The 25360-nt window shown below is 48.0% G+C and overlaps 1 protein-coding gene across 1 annotated transcript in view; it reads right to left on the reverse strand.

The window, feature by feature from the left end:
- manba (mannosidase, beta A, lysosomal) overlaps window positions 1-25360 on the reverse strand; it is a 71238-nt gene that overhangs the window by 9103 nt on the left and 36775 nt on the right. Inside the window, exons 9-15 of the mRNA XM_078407716.1 lie at window positions 23988-24105; window positions 21532-21618; window positions 19716-19883; window positions 12997-13215; window positions 9491-9655; window positions 2266-2410; window positions 517-659 (exon numbers count right to left, since the gene is read on the reverse strand). Of these exons, the coding sequence (XP_078263842.1) occupies window positions 517-659; window positions 2266-2410; window positions 9491-9655; window positions 12997-13215; window positions 19716-19883; window positions 21532-21618; window positions 23988-24105 (1045 nt within the window). The remainder of the gene's footprint in view (window positions 1-516; window positions 660-2265; window positions 2411-9490; window positions 9656-12996; window positions 13216-19715; window positions 19884-21531; window positions 21619-23987; window positions 24106-25360) is intronic.

Below are 25360 nucleotides of genomic sequence, written 5' to 3' on the forward strand. Positions count from 1 at the left end.
GAGAAAGTGATGAAGAAGGTATGCCTTGATTGGGCAAGGTATTGCATACAACAGGTGGGACGTCATGTTACATAGAAACACAGACAATAGGTGCAGGAGGAGGCCATTAGGCCCTTCGAGCCAGCACCGCCATTCATTGTGATCACGGCTGATCATCCACAATCAGTAACCCGTGCCTGCCTTCTCCCCATATCCCTTGATTCCACTAGCCCCTAGAGCTCTATCTAACTCTCTTTTAAATTCATCCAGTGAATTGGCCTCCACTGCCCTCTGTGGCAGAGAATTCCACAAATTCACAACTCTCTGGGTGAAAACGTTTTTTCTAGCAGGACAAATGTTCCCAATATCTAGGTATAGAGGAGGTTATTGAGGCCACAGCTGGAATGGTGTGCAGATGTGGTGTCCATTCTGTGAAGGGCCTGTTTCCTCACCGTGTAACAACACTGACTAGAGTGGTGACCAGCAGCAGCTCAGCCTGAAGCGACCTTCCAACATCGGTGCCCTTCCCACACATACCTGAAGAACAAGGTGAAGGTCGACGGTCAGATCGGAAATTCCGTAGATGATCAGTGTCCCGTCGTCTTCAAAAGCAACTGGCAAAACTGGTGCAAAGAAGTTACGTGCAAAGTAATGAAGCATCTTCCATTTACCTCCGTACTCTGCAGGGAAAAGAAAGTGTGGCATTTCCACCTGTACGCCAATGTTAACCAGCAATACATAAACATAGAAAATAGGTGCAGGAGGAGGCCATTCGGCCCTTCGAGCCAGCACCGCCATTCATTGTGATCACGGCTGATCATCGACAATCAATAACCCCTGCCTGCCTTCTCCCCATATCCCTTGATTCCACTAGCCCCTAGAGCTCTATCCAAATCTCTTTTAAATTCATCCAGTGAATTGGCCTCCACTGCCTTCTGTGGCAGAGAATTCCACAGATTCACAACTCTCTGGGTGAAAAAGTTTTTTTCTCATCTCAGTTTTAAATGGCCTCCCCTTTATTCTTAGACTGTGGCCCCTGGTTCTGGACTCCCCCAACATTGGGAACATTTTACCTGCATCTAGCTTGTCCAGTCCTTTTATAATTTTATATAACTTTATGTTTCTATAAGATCTATAAGAAAGTGTAAGAAAATAACTGCAGATGTTGGTACAAATCAAAGGTATTTATTCACAAAATGCTGGAGTAACTCAGCAGGTCAGGCAGCATCTCAGCAGGTCAGGCAGCATTTCCTTCTCTCCTGAGATGCTGCCTGACCTGCTGAGTTACTCCAGCATTTTGTGAATAAATATAAGATCTATAAGTTCTATTAATACAACTTCATCTCGATGAGGTCATGTTCCCCAAAAAAATAAATATTAACAAAATCAGGATTATCTTTGAGATCAGGGTTTCGAACACTAAATATTAACAAAATCGTTAAAACTTCAAGAGAATAATGGCATTACAACAGTGAAAGCAAAAGAGCTCGTCACTCTTCACTGCAGTAGGTAATGCGAGCCAACTATACGAGTAATGTACTTATGGGCCTGTTGTGTTGCTGTAAGAATTTCATTGTCCTGTTGTCAGTACATGTCAATGAACAACTCTTGACCCTGTTACCTCTGTTTTTATAACGTGTAAACCATACACCCGAGGCAGAGGTGGGGCAGCCACAGAACGGATACCTGCATGTCATTTTTATATCTTTGAGGTACTTGCAAATCATCTGATATCGGCGTCGCCCAAAAACCAGAAGCCAGCTTGTCACCAGGAATCTTTCTGTAGGTGAACAGCCTGCCTCTGCTGGCAGAGAGACACAGAGTGCTGGAGTAACTCAGCGGGTCAGGCAGCATCTCTGGAGAACATGAACACAGAGTGCTGGAGTAACTCAGCGGGTCAGGCAGCATCTCTGGAGAGCATGTCCAGTCCTTTTATAATTTTATGTTTCTATAAGATCCCCTCTCATCCTTCTAATAGACTCCAGTGAATACAAGCCCAGTCTTTCCAATCTTTCCTCATATGACAGTCCCACCATCCCGGGGATTAACCTGGTGAACCTACGCTGCACTGCCTCAATAGCAAGGACGTCCTTCCTCAAATTAAGAGACCAAAACTGCACACAGTACTCCAGATGTGGTCTCACCAGGGCCCTGTACAACTGCAGAAGGACCTCTTTACTCCTGTACTCAAATCAATCCTCTTCCAAACCTGCCATTATTTCGTTGGAGAGCAGCGGCTCCAAAGGCCCATGGGAATGTGCATGAGGGTGAGGGTGAGACGCGTACCGATGGAGGCCCAGGAAGGGGCCTGCCAGATATCGTTGAGCTGCCAGTACAAGGCGCCCATGGTCATCCCTTGCCCGTCAACCAGCTGGCCGCGGCTCCGGCGGTAGAACTCCGTCTGTGCTTTTATACACTCGGCCTGCATCACCTGTTGGCAAAGGACAGCACAGTGGGCATCTGCAAACATCCCATCAACGCTCACTCACACGGTGCGGGATGAGCAACTCATCGGCTCAAACAGCATTCCGAGATGTCGCCTGGAGCGCTGCATTACTCCAGCACTTTGTGTCCTTTTCTGTATTAAACCAGCATCTGCAGTTCTTTGTTTCAACATCACAGCAATGGGACACAGAGTGCTGGAGCAACTCGGCATTTAAAAGATATCTGGACAGGTACATTGATAGGATAGGTTTCAAGGGATATGGGCCAACCAGCGGGGCGGGACTAGTGTAGATGGGGCATCTTGGTCGGCATTGGCAAGTTGGGCCAAAAGGCTTGTTTCCACACTGTATGGCTCCATGAGAGGTCGGGCGGCACGGTGGTGCAGCGGTAGAGTTGCTGCCTTACAGCGAATGCAGCGCCGGAGACCCGGGTTCCATCCCGACCACGGGCGCTGTCTGTACAGAGTTTGTACGTTCTCCCCGTGACTTGCGTGGGTTTTCTCCCAGATCTTCGGTTTCCTCCCACACTCCAAAGACGTGCAGGTTTGTAGGTTAATTGGCTTGGTAAATGTAAAAATTGTCCCTAGTGTGTGTAGGATAGTGTTAATGTGCGGGGATCGCTGGTCGGCGCGGACCCGGTGGGCCGAAGGGCCTGTTTCCGCGCTGTGTGTCTAAATAGATTCAATGAGCTGCCTGAGCCGCTGAGTAACTCCAGCACTTTGTATATTAACCAGCATCTGCAGTGCTTTGTTTCAACATCAGCAGGTCAGGCAGCATCTCTAGAGAATATGGAAAGGTGATGTTTGTGGTCAGTACCCTTCACCTGCTCCCACTCTCCTGCTTACAAGCAGTCTGCACTCCATTGCCAGAGACTGGAGGAACAACATTTCATCACCACATATCACGCTTGGGCAGCTTACAAGCCAGCGGTAGCAATGTTGAATTCTCTAAAGTAACTTCTACCTACACTCCCCTCCACCCCCCTTGCCTCCTTTCTCCACTCCAGTCGTTTAACCAGTTCCACAGTTCAGCATATGTGTAAAATCAAGGAACTGCAAAAGGTAGAAACAGTGCTGGAAAAATGTGCAGGAAACAAAAAAGATGCAGATGCTGGTTTAAATCGAAGGTAGGCACAAAATGCTGGAGTAACTCAGGTCAGGCAGCATCTCTGGAGAACATGGACACAGAGTGCTGGAGTAACTCAGGTCAGGCAGCATCTCTGGAGAACATGGACACAGAGTGCTGGAGTAACTCAGGTCAGGCAACATCTCTGGAGAACATGGACACAGAGTGCTGGAGTAACTCAGCGGGTCAGGCAGCATCTCTGGAGAACATGGACACAGAGTGCTGGAGTAACTCAGCGGGTCAGGCAGCATCTCTGGAGAGAAGGGATGGGTGACGTTTCGGGTGGAGACCCTTCCTCAGACTGATGTCAGGGGAGTGGGTGGGACAGAGATAGGATGTAGTCGGAGACAGGAAGACTAGTGGGAGAACTGGGAAGGGGGAGGGGATAGAGAGGGAAGTTAGAGAAGTCAATGTTCATACTGCTGGGGTGTAAGCTGCCCAAGCGAAATATGAGGTGCTGTTCCTCCAATTTGTGCTGGGCCTCACTCTGACAATGAAGGAAGCCCAGGACAGAAATGTCAGTGCGGGAATGGGAGGGCTATCATAACTCAGTGGGTCAGGCAGCACCTCTGGAGCAAAAGGATCGGTGACGTTTCGGGTTGGGACCCTTCTTCAGGACATTGTATCCCTCTTGAGATCACACCTTCCCCAGCCAACAATGCACCACCCTGCCTTCTCCAGGTCTTTCCTTCCCTCCACCTCTTCACCACCCTACTTTCAGTCTGAAAAAGAGCCCTGACTCAAAACGTCAACTATTCCATTTTCTCCAGAGATGCTGTCTGAGATTATTAAGGGGTTGGACGTGTTAGAGGCAGGAAACATGTTCCCAATGTTGGGGGAGTCCAGAACAAGGGACCACAGTTTAAGAATAAGGGGTAGGCCATATAGAACTGAGATGAGGAAAAACTTTTTCAGTCAGAGAGTTGTGAATCTGTGGAATTCTCTGCCTCAGAAGGCAGTGGAGGCCAATTCTCTGAATGCATTCAAGAGAGAGCTGGATAGAGCTCTTAAGGATAGCGGAGTCAAGGGGTATGGGGAGAAGGCAGGAACGGGGTACTGATTGTGGATGATCAGCCATGATCACATTGAATGGCGGTGCTGGCTCGAAGGGCCGAATGGCCTCCACCTGCACCTATTGTCTATTGACCCATTGAGTTATTCCAGCACATTTTGTCTATCTTTGCACCCACTATCACCAGGCTTTGTCCTGCCCCTCCTCTATTCCAGCTTTCTTTCACAAGACTGAAGGAGGGTCCTGACCCGAAACGCTAGCCATCCATGTTCTCCAGAGATACTGCCTGACCCGCTGAGTTACTCCAGCACTCTGTGTCCATGTTCTCCAGAGATGCTGCCTGACCCGCTGAGTTACTCCAGCACTCTGTGTCCATGTTCTCCAGAGATGCTGCCTGACCCGCTGAGTTACTCCAGCACTCTGTGTCCATGTTCTCCAGAGATGCTGCCTGACCCACTGAGTTACTCCAGCACTCTGTGTCCATGTTCTCCAGAGATGCTGCCTGACCCACTGAGTTACTCCAGCACTCTGTGTCCATGTTCTCCAGAGATGCTGCCTGACCCACTGAGTTACTCCAGCACTCTGTGTCCATGTTCTCCAGAGATGCTGCCTGACCCACTGAGTTACTCCAGCACTCTGTGTGTCTCACTCTCTGACTTGCTCATTGCATGCACTGGGAAAAACGACTTCAGATTTCTAAAGCTGCGCTGATGCGCTCCTGGCAGGGTCTGGCATGAGTCACACGGAACGGAAACAGGCCCTTGCTCACAACACGTCCATTCTGACCAACATGGCCCATCTACATTAGTCCCACCTTCCCACATTTAGTCCACAGCCCTCGAAAACATTCCTGTCCAAATATGTTTTAAATGCTGTTTTATTATCTGCCTCAACCGCCTTCTATGGCAGCTCGTTCCATATACCCACCACCCTTTGGGTGAAAAAGTGGCCCTTAGATTCATTTTAAATTTCTCACCTTAAACCTATGCCCTCTAGTTCTTGATTCCCCTACTCTGTGTAAAAGACTCTATAATTAATGCCCTCGTGATTTTATACGCCTCTATAAGATCATATCTCATGCTCCTGCGCTCCAAGGAATGAAGTCCTAGCCTGCCCAACCTCTCCCTGTAGATCAGCCCCTCAAGTCCTGGCAACATCGTCATTAAATCTTCTCTGCACTCTTTCCAGATTAACAACATCCTTTCTATAGCAGGGTGACCAAAACTGAACACAATGCTCCAAATGCGGTCTCACCAAATGTCTTGTACAACTATAACATAAACATCCCAACTTCTCTACTCACTGTGTAGCAAGGAACTGAAGATCAAAGGTCTTTTATTGTCACATGTACCAATTCGTCATGGTGGCCATCCCTCGAGGTCGAGGATGATGGTCTATGTTCCGATGTCAGAACGAAGACGCCTGTGCCTGTGTTTGTTTAACGTGTACTTGATGTTGCCCTCCAAGAAGCACACGGTCCTTTAGAGGTAGGCCATTTAGAACGGAGATGAGGAAGAACTTTTTCAGTCAGAGAGTGGTGAAGGTGTGGAATTCTCTGCCTCAGAAGGCAGTGGAGGCCAGTTCGTTGGATGCTTTCAAGAGAGAGCTGGATAGAGCTCTTAAGGATAGCGGAGTGAGGTGGTATGGGGAGAAGGCAGGAACGGGGTACTGATTGAGAGTGATCAGCCATGATCGCATTGAATGGCGGTGCTGGCTCGAAGGGCTGAATGGCCTACTCCTGCACCTATTGTCTATTGTCCTTCACAGATCAATCAACTACTCCCAATGGCAAGGGAACCAGGCCGATTGAAGCTGATAGATCTGCTGCAGCCTTCATCTGCCTTCACAGCCGCTGAGTTCAAGATAACTTTGTCCGCCTGGTCTGCCGTTGAGGTCTTGTAGGTTGGATCGTTCTTAGTCTGGACCCTCATCTTCGACCTTACCGCCATGGGTGGCCCTACCAGAAGCTAGTGCTTCCCACGGCATCGCTCTCGGAATCATGGGGGCACGCAAGCCTCTTCACCACGACAAGGTGAACAATCCGAAGAGGACGCACCAATTAAGGTACAGTGATATGCGAATTACCATGCTGCTTTGCACCGAAGATAGGCACAAAAAGCTGGAGTAACTCAGCGGGTCAGGTAGCATGTCTGGAGAGAAGGTGACGCTTCAGATTGAGACCTTTCTTCAGACTTAGACTCTCAATTCTCTCACTTCCCAGACTGCTCCCCTGCAAAATCGCCTGCTTTGAAGAGGTTTTCCTCCTCTCTCCGATGAGAGTTTATCGCACTAGTTCTACTGTTGAGTTTCACTGTTTGCATAACTCGTATTAGCCAACAATGGACCATTGTGGGTTCCACCTTCCCTTATAGACAGTCGACAAAAGGTGCAGGAGGAGGCCATTCGGCCCTTCCAGCCAGCACCACCATTCAATGTGATCATGGCTGATCATTCTCAATCAGTACCCCGTTCCTGCTTTCTCCCCATACCCCCTGACTCCGCTATCCTTAAGAGCTCTATCTAGCTCTCTCTTGAATGCATTCAGAGAATTGGCCTCCACTGCCTTCTGAGGCAGAGAATTCCACAGATTTACAACTCTCTGACTGAAAAAGTTTTTCCTCATCTCCGTTCTAAATGGCCTACCCCTTATTCTTAAACTGTGGCCCGTGGTTCTGACTCCCCCAACATTGGGAACATGTTTCCTTCCTCTAATGTGTCCAATCCCTTAATAATCTTATACGTTTCAATAAGATCATCTCTCATCCTTCTAAATTCCAGCGTATACAAGCCTAGTCGCTCCCTTGATCATCATTACTGGCTTTGATGTCTTTTTGCATATTTTCCGCTCATTTGTTCTATGTACCTTTTCATATCTCTTGGTTCTCTCTCTCTCTTTCCCCCGTAACTCTCAGTCTGAAGAAGGGACTCGACCCAAAATGTCACCTATTTCTTTTCTCCAGAGATGCTGCCTGACCCGCTAAGTTACTCCAGCTTTGTGACTCTTTCTTCTATATTCAATGACCTGATTGATGAAGACCAATATACCAAAAGTCTCCTTGGCCACCCTATCTACGTGTGACGCTACTTAAAAAAAACTATGTACCTACACTCCTAGATCCGTCCGCTCTACAAAAACTCCCGTCAAGCTCTGCCATTCACTGTGTAGTTCCTGTCATGGTTTGACTTCACAAAATGCAACAACTCTCACTTATCTGCATCAAACTCCATCAACCATTCCTCAGCCCTCCTGCCCAACTGATCAAGATCCTGCAGCCATTTTTGATAACCATCTTTGCCATCTCATCACCATCGGCGCTCACTGGAAGCGAGTGTGACTGTCCTCTCCATAGGGTCGGACGCCTGTGCGTGACTTTGTTTAACGTGGGGAGACTGGTGCACAGACAGCCACCACACGGTCCTTGACAGATCTGGGTCAGGATCCAGTGGCATGGAGTCCAAGACGACCGGGGACCCTTTTCTGCTGCAGCCTTCATCCATCCGCCTTCCCAGCCGTTGTGACGCTCCACTAAAGTCAGCCGCCATCCTCCGCCTGTTCCACTGTTTGCCATCTATGACACCACCCATTTTAGTGTTATCTGCAAACATACTAATCATCCAAATTGTTGATACTGATGGCAAACAGCAATGGGCACAACACCGAACCCTGAGGCACACCACTAGTCACAGGCCTCCAGTCCAAAAAGAAACCTTCCACCATCACCCTCTGCTTTCTTTCATGATATCCAGTCGGCTAACTCTCCATGGATCCCATACGATTGAACATGCAGACAGGCCGACCATGTCGAACCTTGACAAACGCTTGATGTTCAGAAAGACAACATCTACAGCTTTGCCCTCCATCAACCTTTTTGATTAGTTCTTCAAAAACCTCATAAGACAGGATCTCCCACGTACAAAGCCACCTAATTGTGACTGTGTGAGCAAGTTTCCAGAGGAGTTGCTGAGCATTAACACGCCAGCCACCACTGCGTCTTCACATTAACTTGTGTCTTTAATGAAGTTTCAGAAAACAATGACCTGCAACAGAAGCATCCTGGCATTGAGGAGTTTCCCAACACTCAGCTCACAAGTTCACAAGTTATAATAGAATTAGGCCATTCAGCCCATTGAGTCTGTAGGAGCCATTTATGTTTAGACTAGCTACTGTTGGCATATTATATTATTTTGTCTAGATATATCTTGCCGTATTATTTTGGACACTTGGGGGTGGTCGTTAGATGAACATGGTGGTGTATATATATGGGCATAAGGGTCAGGGAGTGGCCAGATACAGAGAGGGCCAACGACCAGACCTGGATAGACCAACGACTGGACAGACCTGAGACTTGGGACCAGACCAGGGACAGAGCAGCCAGCTACGACTTGTATGTGGAATAAGTACAGCCTGGTATGTTCATCTCCTTGTTTGTACAACTGCTTCAATAAACAACTAATTAAACTGGAAATAACAACTGGAAGATCTGTTATGTTGAGTTAAGATCACTCCTACTCATCGTGTCTGAAGACAGGTCTCGACCGGAAACATCACCCATTCCTTCTCTCCAGAGATGCTGCCTGACCCGCTGAGTTACTCCAGCATTTTGTGTCTACCCTGTGTAGTAACGGCAATTGGAAAATAAGTAATCGGAAAAGTCTGGAAGTTGCCATGACATAGTCTACTCCGCCATTCAATCATGGCTGATCTCTGCCTCCTAATCCCATTTTCATAACCATTGACACCCGTTCTAATCAAGAATGTCTCTCTTTGCCCTATAAATATCCACTGACTTGGCCTCCACAGCCCACAGATTAACGGTCCTCCGACTAAAGACGTTCCTCCTCGCCCCTTTTAGTTCTGAGGCTCTGACCAGTGGTCGGAGTTCCGCTGCTCCTCCACAGTAATGGGTATAAGAATGGGTGACATTATTACCTGAGAAAGGTAAATTGTACTTTGGAAGTTTTCCAATGGATCCTCAGCCTGAGGAAGTTGAAAGTGGAGCTGGATTTGGTTCAACAATAGCTTGTTGCCAGCAACCTGGTGCTGCCGGTGGTCGGCAAAAGAACTGTTGAAACTCCAGTCCTCAGCAGCAGAAACCTGGTCAACAAGAAAATGGACACATTTACCATTAGATTTTCCTCTCTGGTGCAACGCTCCCCCAAACTTCTGACCACTCTTCCTTACAGAGTCAAGAGTTTAATTGTCTTATGTACGCACAACGGAACAATGACATTCCTCATTGCAGCTAAAAGAGGGGGGGGGGGAGGGAGAGGGGGAGGAAGAGGGAGGGGAGAGGAGGAGGGAGAGGAGGGGGTGGATGGGGGAGGGGAGAGGGAGAGGAGGGAGAGTAGGGGAGGAGAGGAGGGGGAGAGGGAGAGGAGGGGAGAGGGAGAGGAGGGGGGGAGAGGAGGGGGGATGAGGGGAGGGAGGGGAGAGTGAGGGAGAGGGGAGGAGGGAGGAGAGAGGGGGAGAGGGGGAAGAGAGGAGGGGGAGGATGAGGGGAGGGTGAGAGGGGGAGGTGGGAGGAGAGAGGGGGAGGGGGAACGGGGGGAGAGGGAGAGGGGACGAGGGGAGGGGAGAGGGGAGGGAGGGGGGAAGGGGGGGGAGGGGAGAGGGAGTGGGAGGGGGAGGGAGAGGGCGGGGAGGGGGATAGAGGGAGGGGGATGGGGGAGAGGGAGGGGAGGGGGATGGGGAGGAGGGGGGGGAGGGAGAGGGAGAGGGAGGGGAAGGGTAATTGTCATAAGACCCAGCACTGGAACAATTAAATTGAACAGTTAAACAGCTTTAATTGAACAAATGAACAGCTTAGCAAGCCTGGTGTCACAGTAACACATAAATAAAGATACAGTAATCAATATTGGCTGTGGGCTGGTCCTATTTGCCTGCATTTGCCCATATCTCTCCAAACCCTTCCTCACCATATCTGTCCAAATATATTTTAAAAGTCGTATTGGGCTCCACATCTATAGCTTGCTCTGGCATCCTCTGTTTGCTAGCAGAAGCAGGTGCAAGTGTGTAAACTAGTGTGCGTGTGAATGCTCGGGGCTGTAAGTATAGCAGTGTTTGAGACTGAGATCAAGTGCAGCTGTAACACTGTGGTCAGCAGCGGAGGAGATTGAGGGGTTAGCAGAACAGTTCCCCAGGTGAACCCGAGTGCCCACTTGCATCATGCCAATAATGATCAAACCCGCCAAAAGGTGATGATATCTATGGTGACATTTATTGAGGACAGTCTGGATATTCTGTGACCTGAAACGTCATCTCTGTTTCATTTACGACAGATGTTGCCTCACCTGTTGAGTGTGTTATAGAAGTGAGTAACAGTAAGCACAGAAACAGGCCCTTTGGCCCACCTTGTCCACACTGGGCTAGTCCCGTATGCTGGCATTTGGCCCATCGCCCTTTAAACCCTCCCTATGCAGATACCTGTCCATAGAAGGACTCGTAATGCTGGTAACTCAGTGGGTCAGGCAACAACTCTGGAGAAAAGGAGGTGTTGAAGTTTTGGGTCTAGACATCCTTCTTCAGGTTCTCCTGTCTTTTATAAAAGTAGTCTGAAGAAGAGTCCTGACCCAAAATGTCATCTATTCCTTTTTTCCAGAGATGGTGCCTGACCTGCTGAGTTACTCCAGCATTTTATGTCTATCTTCAGTGTAAACCAGCATCTGCAGTTCCTTCCTACATATGTGTCTGTCCAAAAGTCAGTAATTGCATCTGCTCCTACAGCCTCTTCAGTTTGGTCAGATTTCCCGCAGATTTTCCTGTTGGTATTTGAGGAGTCAGCACAGCTGCAGCATTTGGGTCGAGATCCTTGGTGACATTTTGCGGCACGGTGGCGCAATGGTAGAATTGCTGCCTTACAGCGAATGCAGCGCCGGAGACCCGGGTTCCATCCCGACTACGGGTGCTGTCTGTACGGAGTTTGTACGTTCTCCCCGTGACCTGCGTGAGTTTTCTCCGAGATCTTCGGTTTCCTCCCACACTCCAAAGACGTGCAGGTTTGTAGGTTAATTGGCTTGGTAAATGTAAAAATTGTTCCTAGTGGGTGTAGGATAGTGTTAATGTGCGGGGATCGCTGGTCGGCGCCGACCCGGTGGGCTGTTTCCACGCTGTATCTGTATCTCTAAACTAAAGCGAGTGTCATACATGTGGTCATCTGGTGAAAGTGTGCATCTGCTTCCAGTTTAAATCAATCAACAAGTCCCCACAGTGTGGAATGGGGATTGTTTTTCTGGATGATTGCAGATTGAACACTTGCCTGCCCGGCAACGTTACCTTTTCTTTAGAATAAGTAAAATCTTTTCTTTAGAAATAAATAAATAATCTTTGAAGATGACCGGCAGCAATTTATTGCTGTATCTGTAGTCACCTTTGCCCGACTTGTTTCCTCGCACACTCCAAAGACGTACAGGTATGTAGGTTAATTGGCTGGGTAAATGTAAACATTGTCCCTAGTGGGTGTAGGATAGTGTTAATGTACGGGGATCACTGGTCGGCGCGGACTTGGTGGGCCGAAAAGGCCTGTTTCCGGCTGTATATATATGATATGATAAACATGGAGAAGCAGCGTTGAGTTTTTATGCACCGCATAGATGGAACAAACTCCCAGAAAACTGCAGGGAGTTGCAACTCTCAGTTCTTTTAAATCGAGGCTGAAGACTTTTCTGTTTGACGCTGTCTTTTATTAAATCAAATAATTATTCATTTCTTACACTGTAACTTTTATTCTGTAGGAAAATAACTGCAGATGCTGGTACAAATCGAGGGTATCACAAAATGCTGGAGTAACTCAGCGGGTCAGGCAGCATGCCTGGAGAGAAGTGATGGGTGACGTTTCGGGTAAAGACCCTTCTTCAGACTCGACGTTTCGGGTCGAAACCCTTCTTCAGACTGAAGAAGGGTCTCGACCCAAAACGTCACCCATTCCTTCTCTTCAGAGATGCTGCCTGACCCGCTGAGTTACTCCAGCATTTTGTGGTAACTTTTATTCTTGTATTTTATACTTGTCTTATTCTATTTTAGCTTGTTTATATTTTATATTTTCTTTAATGGCTGTTTTTAATTGCTTCTAATGGCTCTTTAATGTTTTATCTAAAGCACTTTGAATTGACTTACTGCTGAAATGTGCTACATAAATAAACTTGCCTTGCCTTGCCTTGTATCTGTAACACGCTGCAAATTCATTTAGTGAGATGACTTGCTTGGTCAACTGGAGCAAGCACCATGAGCTTAGGTGATGTATTTATTCGTTTAGTTTAGTTTGGTTTAGTATTGTCACCTGTATTGAGGTGCAGTGAAAAGCTTTTGTTTGCCTTGCTACCAGTGAAAGAAAAAGACTGTACATGATTACAATCAAGCGGTCCACAGCGCGCAGATCACGGATGATGGGAACATTTGGTGCAACTACTTTCACTACAGGCACAGGCGATAGTACAAACCTTCTCCAGCGTAGAGAAGGAGGGCCAAGACTGGAAGCCGTACTCTGATGCAAATCTGGGCCGAGGGAAGTTTGCCCAGTTCCAGCAGTCGGTGTTGTAGCTGTAATAGTGAACGTCACCATAATGGACATCGTAGGGGTTCCTGGCAACCCAATGCTCCTGGTCGGACTCCTTCCCATTAGTGGGGCTCGAGGTGATGTACGGACGGTTTCTGTCCTCCTGTGGACAGGAAGCAAACGTTAATCAAACAAATGCTCTCAGCAAGACTGCACTGATCAGCAAAATGCTGAAAGGCAAAGAGGACATGCTGGTGATGCCAAGGCTGGGTGCCATCAGTGTACACAGAAGTAACAGTTTAGGGCGCAGCGGTAGAGTTGCCGCCTTACAGCGAATGCAGCGCCGGAGACCCGGGTTCCATCCCCACTATAGGTGCTGTCTGTGCGGAGTTTGTACGTTCTCCCCGTGACCTGCGTGGGTTTTCCCGAGATCTTCGGTTTCCTCCCACACTCCAAAGACGTGCAGGTTTGTAGGTTAATTGGCTTGGTAAATGTAAACATTGTCCCTAGTGGGTGTAGGATAGTGTTAATGTGCGGGGATCGCTGGTCGGTGCGGACCCGGTGGGCCGAAGGGCCTGTTTCCACGTTGTATCTCTAAACTAAACTAAGTAAAGTTGGTGCTTCAGCTCAATGAGCTTTTGTCCCAAATTCTCTCTAGTTCAGCACAGACATTGTGGGCCGAAAGGGCCTGTTCCTGTGCTGCTATATGTTGTACAGAGTGGCTGACACACATGATTGCGGGACAAGGTGGCATGGTTGTCTTGTGCTCCTGGAGGTTGCCCACCTTGTCGAGCCTGTGGCAATTCAATGGGAAAAATAAGCACGTTAAAAGGTGTAAAGCAGGCGGAGGGTACACTTGCCTTCATCAGTCGGGGCATTGAGTGTAAGAATCAGGAAGTCATGATGCATTAGGATTTTGGTTGGGCCACATTTGGAGCATTGCGTGCAGTTCTGGAAGGATGTGGAGGCTTTGGAGAGGGTGCAGAGGAGAATTGCCAGAATGCTTCTTGGATGAGAGGGTTTCAGCTACAGGGAGAGGTTGGAAAGACTTGGATTGTTTTTCCTAGAACGCTCTAGTCTAAAGGGCCTGTCCCACTTAGGTGATGTTTTTGGTGACTGCCGGCGACTGTCAAAGTCGTAGCAGATCGCCGAACTTTTCTTTTACCCGACGACAATTTCCAATGCAATGCCGAGTCAGGTCGAGATTACAGCGTCTTCGGAAACATCGCAAAATTCCCACGCTGTCAATGCTTCTCCGGCGTCCTAATTTTCGCTGAAATCACTGACAAGTCGGTAAGTACTTGAGAGTTTTGAACTATAACACCTGGTATGGGTTACTTAAAAACCAAGCTTCACTGTAACAAGGAATAAACTGGATTTACTTCTAGTTTACTAATAGCTGTATTAAAAATATATATTTTTAAAGTGGTTCAGTGGATTTTTGTGAAAGGTGTGTGGGAGTTCTTTGAAAATGTACGGGAGATGCATATCTAGTTTTTGGGTTGAATATCTGGGTTGGGAGCCCACTTTAAATGTAATAGCTGATGGCCAAAAACATCGCGAAAATTCCCTCGCTTACCTGACCGTCAAACTGTCGCCTCCAATCTACCTGTCAAATGTCCTGACGGTAAATAAATTGGTTAAACACAAGCATTTTATGGTATTTTGAAATGACTTTACTTATTTTAGTATTATGTGCTTCTAAATGTATCTTAAGAGAACCTATCAACCCTGGGGCCAGCATGCGACAGCGCCCGCAATAAGCAACGATACCTGGCGACAAGCCAGCTGTCGCCGAGAGATTTCAAACCGTTTGGTTTCTCAGCGACGCGCTGAGATCCACTACGATCTTTGGAAGACTCCTCACGATCATGCCCGCAACACCCCGGCGAACGCTCGGCGACGGCCTAGTCACCGGCAGTCGCCTTAAAATCACCTAATTGGGACAGGCCCTTTAGAATAAAGGGGAGGCCATTTAAAACTGAGGTGAGAAGAAACTTTTTCTCCCAGAGAGTTGTGAATTTGTGGAATTCTCTACCACAGAAGGCAGTGGAGGCCAATTCACTGGATAAATTTAAAAGAGTTAGATAGAGCTCTAGGGGCTAGTGGAATCAAGGGATATGGGGAGAAGGCAGGCACGGGTTACTGATTGTGGATGATCAGCCATGATCACAATGAATGGTGGTGCTGGCTCGAAGGGCCAAATGGCCTCCTCCTGCACCTATTTTCTATGTTTCTATGTTGGAGGTTGTGAGGAGACCTGATAGAAGTATGTAAAATTAAGAGAAGCATAGATTGGGCAGATCGTCAGAACCTATTTACCAGGATGGATATATCATGGATATATAAGAAGGAATAGTTTTTTTGTGAGAGGTACAAAGTTTGAAGGAAATGTGTGGGTCGTTTTCTTTTTAACAGAGGGTGGTGTGGGCCTAGAATGCACTACCGGGGGTGGAGTTTGAGGCAGGTAAGACAGTGGCATTTAAGAAACATGGAGATGCAGGGAACGGAGGGATATGGATTACGTGCAGACAGATAAGAGATGGCATTGGCATGACGCTTGGCACAGACATTGTGGGCCGATGGGCCTGTTCCTAGCCTGTACCGTTCGTTGTACACAAAGCAGCAAGAGATACACCGATCAGCCAAAACATTGTGGCCCCTGACAGGTGAAGTGAATAACATTGATTATCTTGTTGCAATGGCACCTGTCAAGGGGTGGGATATATTAGGCAGCAAGTGAACAGTCAGTTCTTGAAGTTGATGTGTTAGACGCAGGAGAAATGGGCAGGAGTAAAGACCTGAGCGACTTTGACAAGGGCCAAATTGTTCTGGCCAGATGACTAGGTCAGAGCATCTCTGAAACGGCAAGGCTTGTGGCGTGCTGCTAAAGGATCTGCTGCTAATGTTTTGGTGCCAGATACCACAGGACACCTTCAGGGGTCTTGTAGAGTCCACGCCTCGGTGGGTCGGCGCTGTTTTGGCTGCACACGGAGGACCAACAGCATATTAGGCAGGTGGTCATAATGTTTTGGCTCATCAGTGTATAAACAGATGCTTGTTTTTCATGCATTTGTTTACATCTCCTGCAGATGTTTGTAGGACCTTGGCAGTCTTGCTTCTACACAAGGCGTCGAGAGAGCATGGTGCTTCTCTGCAAGGTTCTGTGAGAAGGTTAAGCGATGTTGCGGGCAAAGTATAGACGACATCCGTGTGTGTATCTGCTAGCTCAGGCCTGCTCCTCACATCATTGCCCAATCACACAATGACACTCCACTGCTCCAAATGCTCCCTGTTAACCAGGCCCTGCCTCAGATCAAGGACAGACCCACTGACAAATGGACATCAATCAACAAACTGATTTAAATGGCCTTCTTTACCACGCTATCTGAAAGTGGGGTAGATACGGGTTGGCAAGATGGCTTCCTGTACATTGGCCTTCATCAATCAGGGTATTGAGTATAGAAGATATAGACACAGAGTGCTGGAGTAACTCAGCGGGTCAGGCAGCATCTCTGGAGAGAAGGAATGGGTGACGTTTAAGGGTCCAAGGCATCAAGGGGAAGGGTCTCGTCTTGAAACGTCACCCATTCCTTCTCTCCAGAGATGCTGCCTGTCCCGCTGAATAACTCTAGCATTTAGTGTCTATCTTCGGTGTAAACCAGCATCTGCAGTTCCTTCCTACACATATTGAGTATAGAAGGTGAGGCGTTGCCCATTACTTTGGGGAGGCCACATTTGGAGCATTGTGTCCAGTTTTCTTCACTCTGCTATGTCATTAAGCTGGAAAGGATGCAGTGAGGATTTACGAGGATGTTGCCAGGGCTCGAGGGTCTGAGCTACACAGAGAGGTTGAACAAGCTGGGACTCTATTCCTTGGAGAGCAGGAGGATGAGGGTGATCTTATCAAGATACTTATGATTCTTATGTAAGAATGAAGAAGGGTCTCGACCCGAAACGTCACCCATTCCTTCTCTCCCGAGATGCTGCCTGTCCCGCTGAGTTACTCCAGCATTTTGTGTCTGCCTTCAATAAAAGCTTACACACTGACTCTGAGGGTAGCCAGTAACACACAGGCTTAAGTCGGCTGTGGGACTGAGATTTTGCTGATAATAGGCTTTACGGAAGTAGTTTGCAAATACCTCACACTGTTTCGTTCTCAGAAGAGTAGCAGGTACATTGGCATTTAGTTCCTGATTGATTTCTTCCTAGAAATCTATTTATAAATCCATGCAGTCACCTGACCAACAGCACGAAGCTCCAAACGATGTCACATCGTAGTTATTTTGTTAGGTTTGTGACTGGAGCAAACGCTGTCTATTTTTGGAACATTTCCTAATTGTCAGGAATGGAAAACAACAGGAGGTATATACACCCATCAGCCTAAACATTATGACCTGATGAGCCAAAACATTATGCCCACCTGCCTAATATGTTGTTGGTCCTCCGTGTGCAGCCCCATACGCAGCAGGGTGCGATGCACTGTGTATTGTGACACATTCCTCCCGTGACCACCATTAACATTCTCTGTGACTTGTGCCACAGTCGACCTTCTGTCAGTTCGGACCAGACGGGATAGCCTTCGTTGCCCTCGCGCATCGATGAGCCTTGGGCGCCCAACACCCTGTCTGTCGCCGGTTTGTGGTTTGTCCCTCCTCGGACCAGTCGGTCGGTAGGTACTCACCACTGCTGACCGAGAGCACCCCACAAGCCTTGCCGTTTCACAGATGCTCTGACCCAGTCGTCTGGCCATAACAATTTGGCCCTTGTCAAAGTCGCTCAGGTCTTTACTCCTGCCCATTTCTCCTGCACCCCAAGCATCAACTTCAAGAACTGACTGTTCACTTGCTGCCTAATATATCCCACCCCTTGACAGGTGCCATTGTAACAAGATAATCAATGTTATTCACTTCACCTGTCAGTGGTCATAATGTTTTGGCTGATCGGTGTGTATATACATGGTTGAAATCAAGCTGTCTCTGTCAGTAAGCTGTCTGCACTGATGCAGTTGGATGGTATCAGAGACTCTGCAACACCACGAGTGTCATGGCATCTGCTGTCATTCAGTGCCTTCAGTTGGGTAACGGGATTGGTGATTCTGCTTTCCTGAAGAACACTGTGGCTTTGATCCCAACTCCCAGCACCTGCTCCATTTTAATACGTTTGCCATCTATCAAACGGCAGTCCACACTATCCATACTCATTATCACACAAGGATGGCACAGCTGGTAGAGCTGCAGTCTCACAGCGCCACAGATCCAGGCTTGATCCTGATTCCAAAGACTTGGGGGTCTGTAGGTTAATTGTCCCTCTGTAAATTGCCCCTTGAGTGTGTCGGGAGTGGGTGGGAAAGTGGGATAACGTAGAACCAGTGTGAGCGGGTGATTGGTGGAAGGGGATAAACCTGGTGGGCTGTAGGACCTGTTACTGTGCTGTATCTATAAACTAACCTAAACCAAACCTCGCATGCTGTCTGTGTGGGGTTTACACCTTCTCTCTGTGATGGTGTGGGTTTCCTCGGGGCGCTCTGATTTCCTCCCACAGCCCAAAGACGTGTGAGTTTGTAGGTTAAGTGGCCCTCTGTAAATTGCCCCTAGTGTGTAGTGTGTGGATGAGAAAGTGGGATAACGTAGAACTAGTGTGAACGGGTGATGGACGGTCGGCGTGGACTCGGTGGGCCGAAGGGCCTGTTTCCAAGCTGTCTCTCTCAACTAAACTAGACTAGACTAGACTAGTGTTCATTTGACCATTTTAAAGATAAATTTGACGGGTGTCTCTGAATCTTTGGCTTCATTCCATGGTCTGTTCTTAAAGGAGAGAAACAAGTGACAGTGTTTAAAAAGTATTTCATGAAATCATAGTCACGGCCAGCAGGGACTTTGCTCTACCTGATGTACTTGTTCGACTTGATGTACTTACATTGTTGAGCCAAAACATTATGCCCACCTGCCTAATATGCTTGTTGGTCCTCCGTGTGCAGCCCCATACGCAGCAGGGTGCGATGCACTGTGTATTGTGACACATTCCTCCCGTGACCACCATTAACATTTTCTGTGACTTGTGCCACAGTCGACCTTCTGTCGGTTCGGACCAGACGGGATAGCCTTCGTTGCCCTCGCGCATCGATGAGCCTTGGGCACCCAACACCCTGTCTGTCGCCGGTTTGTGGTTTGTCCCTCCTCGGACCTCTGTCGGTAGGTACTCACCACTGTTGACCGGGAGCACCCCACAAGCCTTGCTGTTTCACAGATGCTCTGACCCAGTCGTCTGGCCACAACAATTTGGCCCTTGTCAAAGTCGCTCAGGTCTTTACTCCTGCCCATTTCTCCTGCATCCAACACATCAACTTCAAGAACTGACTTCACTTGCTGCCTAATATATCCCACCCCTTGACAGGTGCCATTGTAACGAGATAATCAATATTATTCACTTCACCTGTCAGTGGTCATAATGTTTTGGCTCATCGGTGTATGTACAGTATTATCTGATCTGTTTGGATACCATCCTCGGTACCACGATAATAATAATCTGAATGTTGATTAACTTTGTCTTTATTTTCCATACCAGGCAAACCTATAGAAACTTCCCCCCCCTAAAACATGTTTCCTTGTGCACGGCTCAGATCCTGGCAGGCAATGTCCAGTGTCTAAAAGTATTTCCTACCTTCAGTACAGTTTGTCTAATGGTATTGATGTAGAGTTGTACATAGTCATCCAAGTACAGGCTCATGTTTGACGGGGAAATGTGGAACCAGTTTGTAGCCAGCGCTGCCTCGTTTTCATTGTTTCCACTCCAGATGATGATGGATGGATGGGACTTCAATCGACGCACCTAATATTGAAAAATAACTCTTAATTGCAAATGGAAAAACCGCAGAAACTGAAAACCTGCGGTCACGATGGCGCAGCGGTGGAGTTGCTGCCTTACAGCGAATGCAGCGCCGGAGACCCGGGTTCCATCCCGACTACGGGTGCTGTCTGTACGGAGTTTGTACGTTCTCCCCGTGACCTACGTGGGTTTTCTCCGAGATCTTCGGTTTCCTCCCACACTCCAAAGACATACAGGTTTGTAGGTTAATTGGCTGGGCAAATGTAAAAAAATTGTCCCTAGCAGGTGTGGGATAGTGTTAATGTGCGGGGATCGCTGGTCGGTGCGGACCCGGTGGGCCGAAGGGCCTGTTTCCGCACTGTATCTCTAAACTAAAACAGAATGTTGGAAATACTCAGTAGGTCAGGCAGCATCCATGATGAGGAATTATCTGAGTTAACATAGCAGGTCTGTGAAAACTTTACAAATGAAAAGTTTAATTGACACTTTAATTCCATGACTCTCCATGACTTAATTTATTATTATTATTGTCTCGTGTACCGAGGTACAGTGAAAAGCTTCACACACTAGATAGCACCCGTAGTCAGAATCGAACCTGTGTCTCTGGCACTGTGAGGCAGCATCTCTACTACTGCGCCACTGTAAGTTGCAACCCTCTGTACAAAATGATCTGCTTGGAAGTACACTCATAAAGTCATCAGGCGGTCACGGTGGCGCAGCGGTAGAGTTGCTGCCTTACAGCGAATGCAGCGCCGGAGACCCGGGTTCCATCCCGACTACGGGTGCTGTCTGTACGGAGTTTGTACGTTCTCCCCGTGACCTGTGTGGGTTTTCTCCGAGATCTTCGGTTTCCTCCCACACTCCAAAGACGTGCAGGTTTGTAGGTTAATTGGCTTGGTAAATGTAAACAATGTCCCTAGTGGGTGTAGGATAGTGTTAATGTGCAGGGAATGCTGGTCGGTGCGGACCCGGTGGGCCGAAAGAGCCTGTTTCCGCGCTGTATCTCTAAACTAAACTAAACTAAACTAAACTAAACTAAAGCATACAGCCACACTGCATGGAAACAGGCCCCACAGCCCAACCATTCAGCGCTGTATCTCTAAACTAAACTAAAATGCACCTTTCAGGTTTACTGTTAAACAGCTCCATTGCAACAGATTTAGGATGATTTTGCCAGGACTCAAGGGAGTGGTTGGGCTAGGACTTCATTCCATGAAGCACAGGAGGCTAAGGGGTGATCTTATGGAGGTGCACAAAATCATCAGGATAGATAAAGTGAATGCAGTCTTACCCAGAGTAGGGGAATCAGGGTGGACCTGGTTAAGGTGAGAAGGGCAAGATTTAATAGGAACCTGAGGGGAAACTTTTTCACACATAGGGTGTGTGGAACGAGCTGCCAGAGGAGGTAGTTGAGGCAGGTACTATAAAAAACATTTAAAAGACATTTGGGCAGGTACATGGATAGGAAAGGTTTTGAGGGATATAGGGCAAACGCAGGCAGATGGGACTAGCGTAGATGAGGGAAGGGCAATGGCATGGGCAATGTTGGGACGAATGGCCTGTTTCTGTGCTGGATGACTCTATTCCTCTAAAATCATTACCTTTTTAAAGAATATTTCTATTGGAGCAGTAAAGAATTTGTTCCACTTACCTGATGAGTAATTTCTTCCTTGACTGAATCAAGAAAGCTTTTGTCAGTTGGATAAAGAGCGCAAGCAAACATGAAATCTTGCCAAATCTATAAAAAAGGACATGAAGGGAATGTCAGAGTACTGGTTAAAACTCACTGAAACAAACGTTGGGAAGTCGCTGATGAGACCACACTGGGAGTGAGTTAAAACTCACTGAAACAAAGGTTGGGACATCGTGATGCAGCTGAACAAGTCGTTGATGAGACCACACTGGGAGTAAAGTGTGCAGTTCTGGTCACCCAGCTACAGGAAGGATGCCAGAAGAGATTCACCAGGACGTGACCTGGACTTGAGTGAAAGGGAGAGGTTGCACAGGCTGGGAGTTTGATCTGGAGGCTGGGGATCACGAGGGGTATGGATAAAGTGAATGTTCACAGTCTTTTCCCCAGAGTGGGGGATTCTAAAACTAGAGGGCAGAAGATTATCGGGAGAGGATTGAGAGAGGCCTTGGGGACAACGTTTTCACTCAGAGGGTAATCCGTATCGGGAACGAGCTGCCAGAGGAAGCTATAGAAGCGGATACAATTACGACTTTTAAAAGACATTTGGACAGGTGCATGGATAGGAAACATTTAGAGGGATATGGACCAAAGTAGGCAAATTGTACTAGCCCACTAGGTCTTGGTCAGTTTGGACAAGGTGGGCCGAAAGGCCTGTTTCCATCAGCCGTCACATACAGCAGTTCCCCTCTTCCATTATAGATGAGGCTCTCACTAGGGTCCCCTCGATATCCCACAGCTCCGCTCTTGCTCCCCCTCCCCCCATTCGCAACAAGGACAGAGTCCCCCTTGTCCTCACCTGCCATCCCATCAGCCGTCGCATACAGCATACAATCCTCCAACACTTTCACCACCTCCAACGGGATCCCACTACTGGCCACATCTTCCCATCTCCACCCCGTTCCGTTTTCCGCAGAGACCGTTCCCTCCACAACTCCCCAGTCCACTTATCCTTCCCACCCAAACCACCCATCCCCAGGTACTTTCCCCTGCAACCGTCGGAGATGCAACACCTGTCGCTTTACCTCCCCCCTTGACTCCATCCAAGGACCCCGACAGTCTTTCCAGATGAAATAATGGTTCACTTGCACCTCCTCCAACCTCGTCTACTGTATCCGTTGTTCCAGGTGTCAACTTCTGTACATCGGCGAGACCAAGCGCAGGCTCGGCGATCGTTTCACTCAACACCTCCGCTCAGACTGTCTTAACCGACCTGATCTCCCAGTTGCTCAGCACTTCAACTTCCATTCCCAGTCTGACCTTTCTGTCCTGGGCCTCCTCCATTGTCAGAGTGAGGCCCAGCGCAAATTGGAGGAACAGCACCTCATATTTCGCTTGGGCAGCTTACACCCCAGTGGTATGAACATTGACCTCTAGCTTCAGATAGTCCCTGCTTTCCCACTCTCTCCATCCCCTCCCCCTTCCCAGTTCTCCCACCAGTCTTCCTGTCTCCAACTACATCCTATCTCTGTCCCGCCCACTCCCCTGACATCAGTCTGAGGAAGGGTCTCGACCCGAAAAGTCACCCATTCCTTCTCTCCAGAGTTGCTGCCTGTCCCGGTGAGTTACTCCAGCATTTTGTGTCTCCCTTCGATTTAAACCAGCATCTGCAGTTCTTTCCTGCACTCAGGCCTGTTTCCATGCTCTGCGACCAGTGATGAGACAATGGAGAAGCTAGAAGTATCCAATCTGCAGCAGACATAGAGCTGATTTGACAGAAATGTTCAAAATCACAAAGTATCTGGACAAAGAGTAAAGAGAGAGGATTAGATCGGGTAGGCGCACAGAGTAGGAGAATCGAGAACCAGAGGACATAGGTTTAAGGTGAGAAGGAGAAAGATGTAAGAGGAATCTGAGGGGTAACATTTTTACACAGAGGGTGGTGGGTGTACGGAACGAGCTGCCAGAGGAGGTAGTTGAGGCAGGTATGATCGCAACGTTTAAGAAACAGTTAGACAGGTACATGGATAGGACGGGTTTAAAGGGATATGGGCCAAATGTGGGCGGGTGGGACAGGTGTAGCTGGGACATGTTAGTCAGTGTGGGCAAGTTGGGCCTAAGGGCCTATTTCCACTCTGTGACTCTATGACTGATTCCCATTGGTGGAAGGATAGAGACCTGAGGGTCACAGGTTCAAAGGATCAGTGATTCGACAATGAGAAATCTTTTCGGCTGTGAGGCGGATCGTTTGGGATGGCCCGGGGGGAAGGAGTCTGAGGCAGATTTGATCGTTCCTTTCAAAAGCATAGAACCTATTGGAGAAAAGAATCGTAGAGTTGCAGGTAGAATTAGGAGGAAGGACTATGGTCAAGGAGCAAACAGTGTTGCTGAGTGCTGCTTGATTGTAGGATTGTTGAAAGGATGTTCTGGGCATCTTGGTCCAGCACACAAATAAACCAAACCAGCCACTTCCTTACCATAATGCCCAGTTTATCACAGAGTTCATAAAATGCCTCCTGTTCGTACACGCCTCCGCCCCACACCCTCAATGCATTCATGTTGGCATCGACTGTGGACTGCAGCAAATTCTGCAGTCTGTTAATTACACAAGGAAAAATGATTAGGATGTGATAAATAAATAACTCACCATGAATAGACCGCAAAATGCTGGAGTAACTCAGCAGGTCAGGCAGCATCTCAGGAGAGAAGGAATGGGCGACGTTTCGGGTCGAGACTCTTCTTCAGACTGAAGAAGGGTTTCGACCCGAAACGTCACCCATTCCTTCTCTCCTGAGATGCTGCCTGACCTGCTGAGTTACTCCAGCATTTTGTGAATAAATACCTTCGATTTGTACCAGCATCTGCAGTTATTTTCTTACACCATAAATAGACCGCAATGTAAATCAGTTAAGTTTAGAGATATGCCGAAGAAACAGGCCCTCCAGCACCAACCAGAGATCACCCAGACACTAGCACTATCCTACACACTAGGAACAACTTCAAAGCTGTACCAAAGACAATTACCCTACAAACCCACACCTCTTTGGAGTGTGGGAGGAAACCGGAGCACCCGGAGAAAACCCACAGTTCACAGAGAGAGCGTGCAAACTCCGTACAGGCAGTTCCTGTAGTCAGGATGGAACCCAGGTCTCTATCGCCGCGCCGCTGTCTCGCCCCAAAATCTATTCAAACATCATTGGGCTCTAGAGACCACTAACTTCTGTCACTGCATAATCCTGGAAGCTTAGAACACATTATGGTCTCAGCTGCACACTAAATCAAGGTCAAGCAGTAAAGTTTCTATGAAGTAGTTGGCTCCATCTCTGACTAACACACATTGGATACCATGACTTGTACAAACTGCTCGGTGCCCCATCCCTTGCGATTGCAACTTGCCCCAGTTGCTCCCAACATTGTCCACAAGTGCAGATTGCAGTAACAAATATATATACACACTATATTGTGTCATAGTATATGGGCCCTTTGGCCCATCAGGTCCATGCCGACCAGGATGCTGATCAAAGCTAGCCCCACTTGCTTGTGTTTTGCCCGAGTCCCATCCAATTATGACGCTTACTATTGGTGTGTTGCACCTGGATGTTTTCTAATTGTGTTTTACATTCATGTCTTGCTTTTTTTCCCCACTGTCTTGTATAATTGACGTATTAGTGTGTTCTCCGAGTCTATGATGGTCCTACATGCAAGATATAATACATTGGTGAGCCCACATTTGTTCAGTTCTGGGCACCATGTTATAGGAAAGAGGGCGGGTGGGACTAGCGTAGCATGTTGGTTGGTGCGGGCAAGTTGGGCTGAAGGGCCTGTTTCCACACTGTATCACTCTGTGACT

This window comes from Rhinoraja longicauda, chromosome 1, assembly GCF_053455715.1.
Source record: "Rhinoraja longicauda isolate Sanriku21f chromosome 1, sRhiLon1.1, whole genome shotgun sequence".
Classification (NCBI taxonomy): Eukaryota; Metazoa; Chordata; class Chondrichthyes; order Rajiformes; family Arhynchobatidae; genus Rhinoraja; species Rhinoraja longicauda.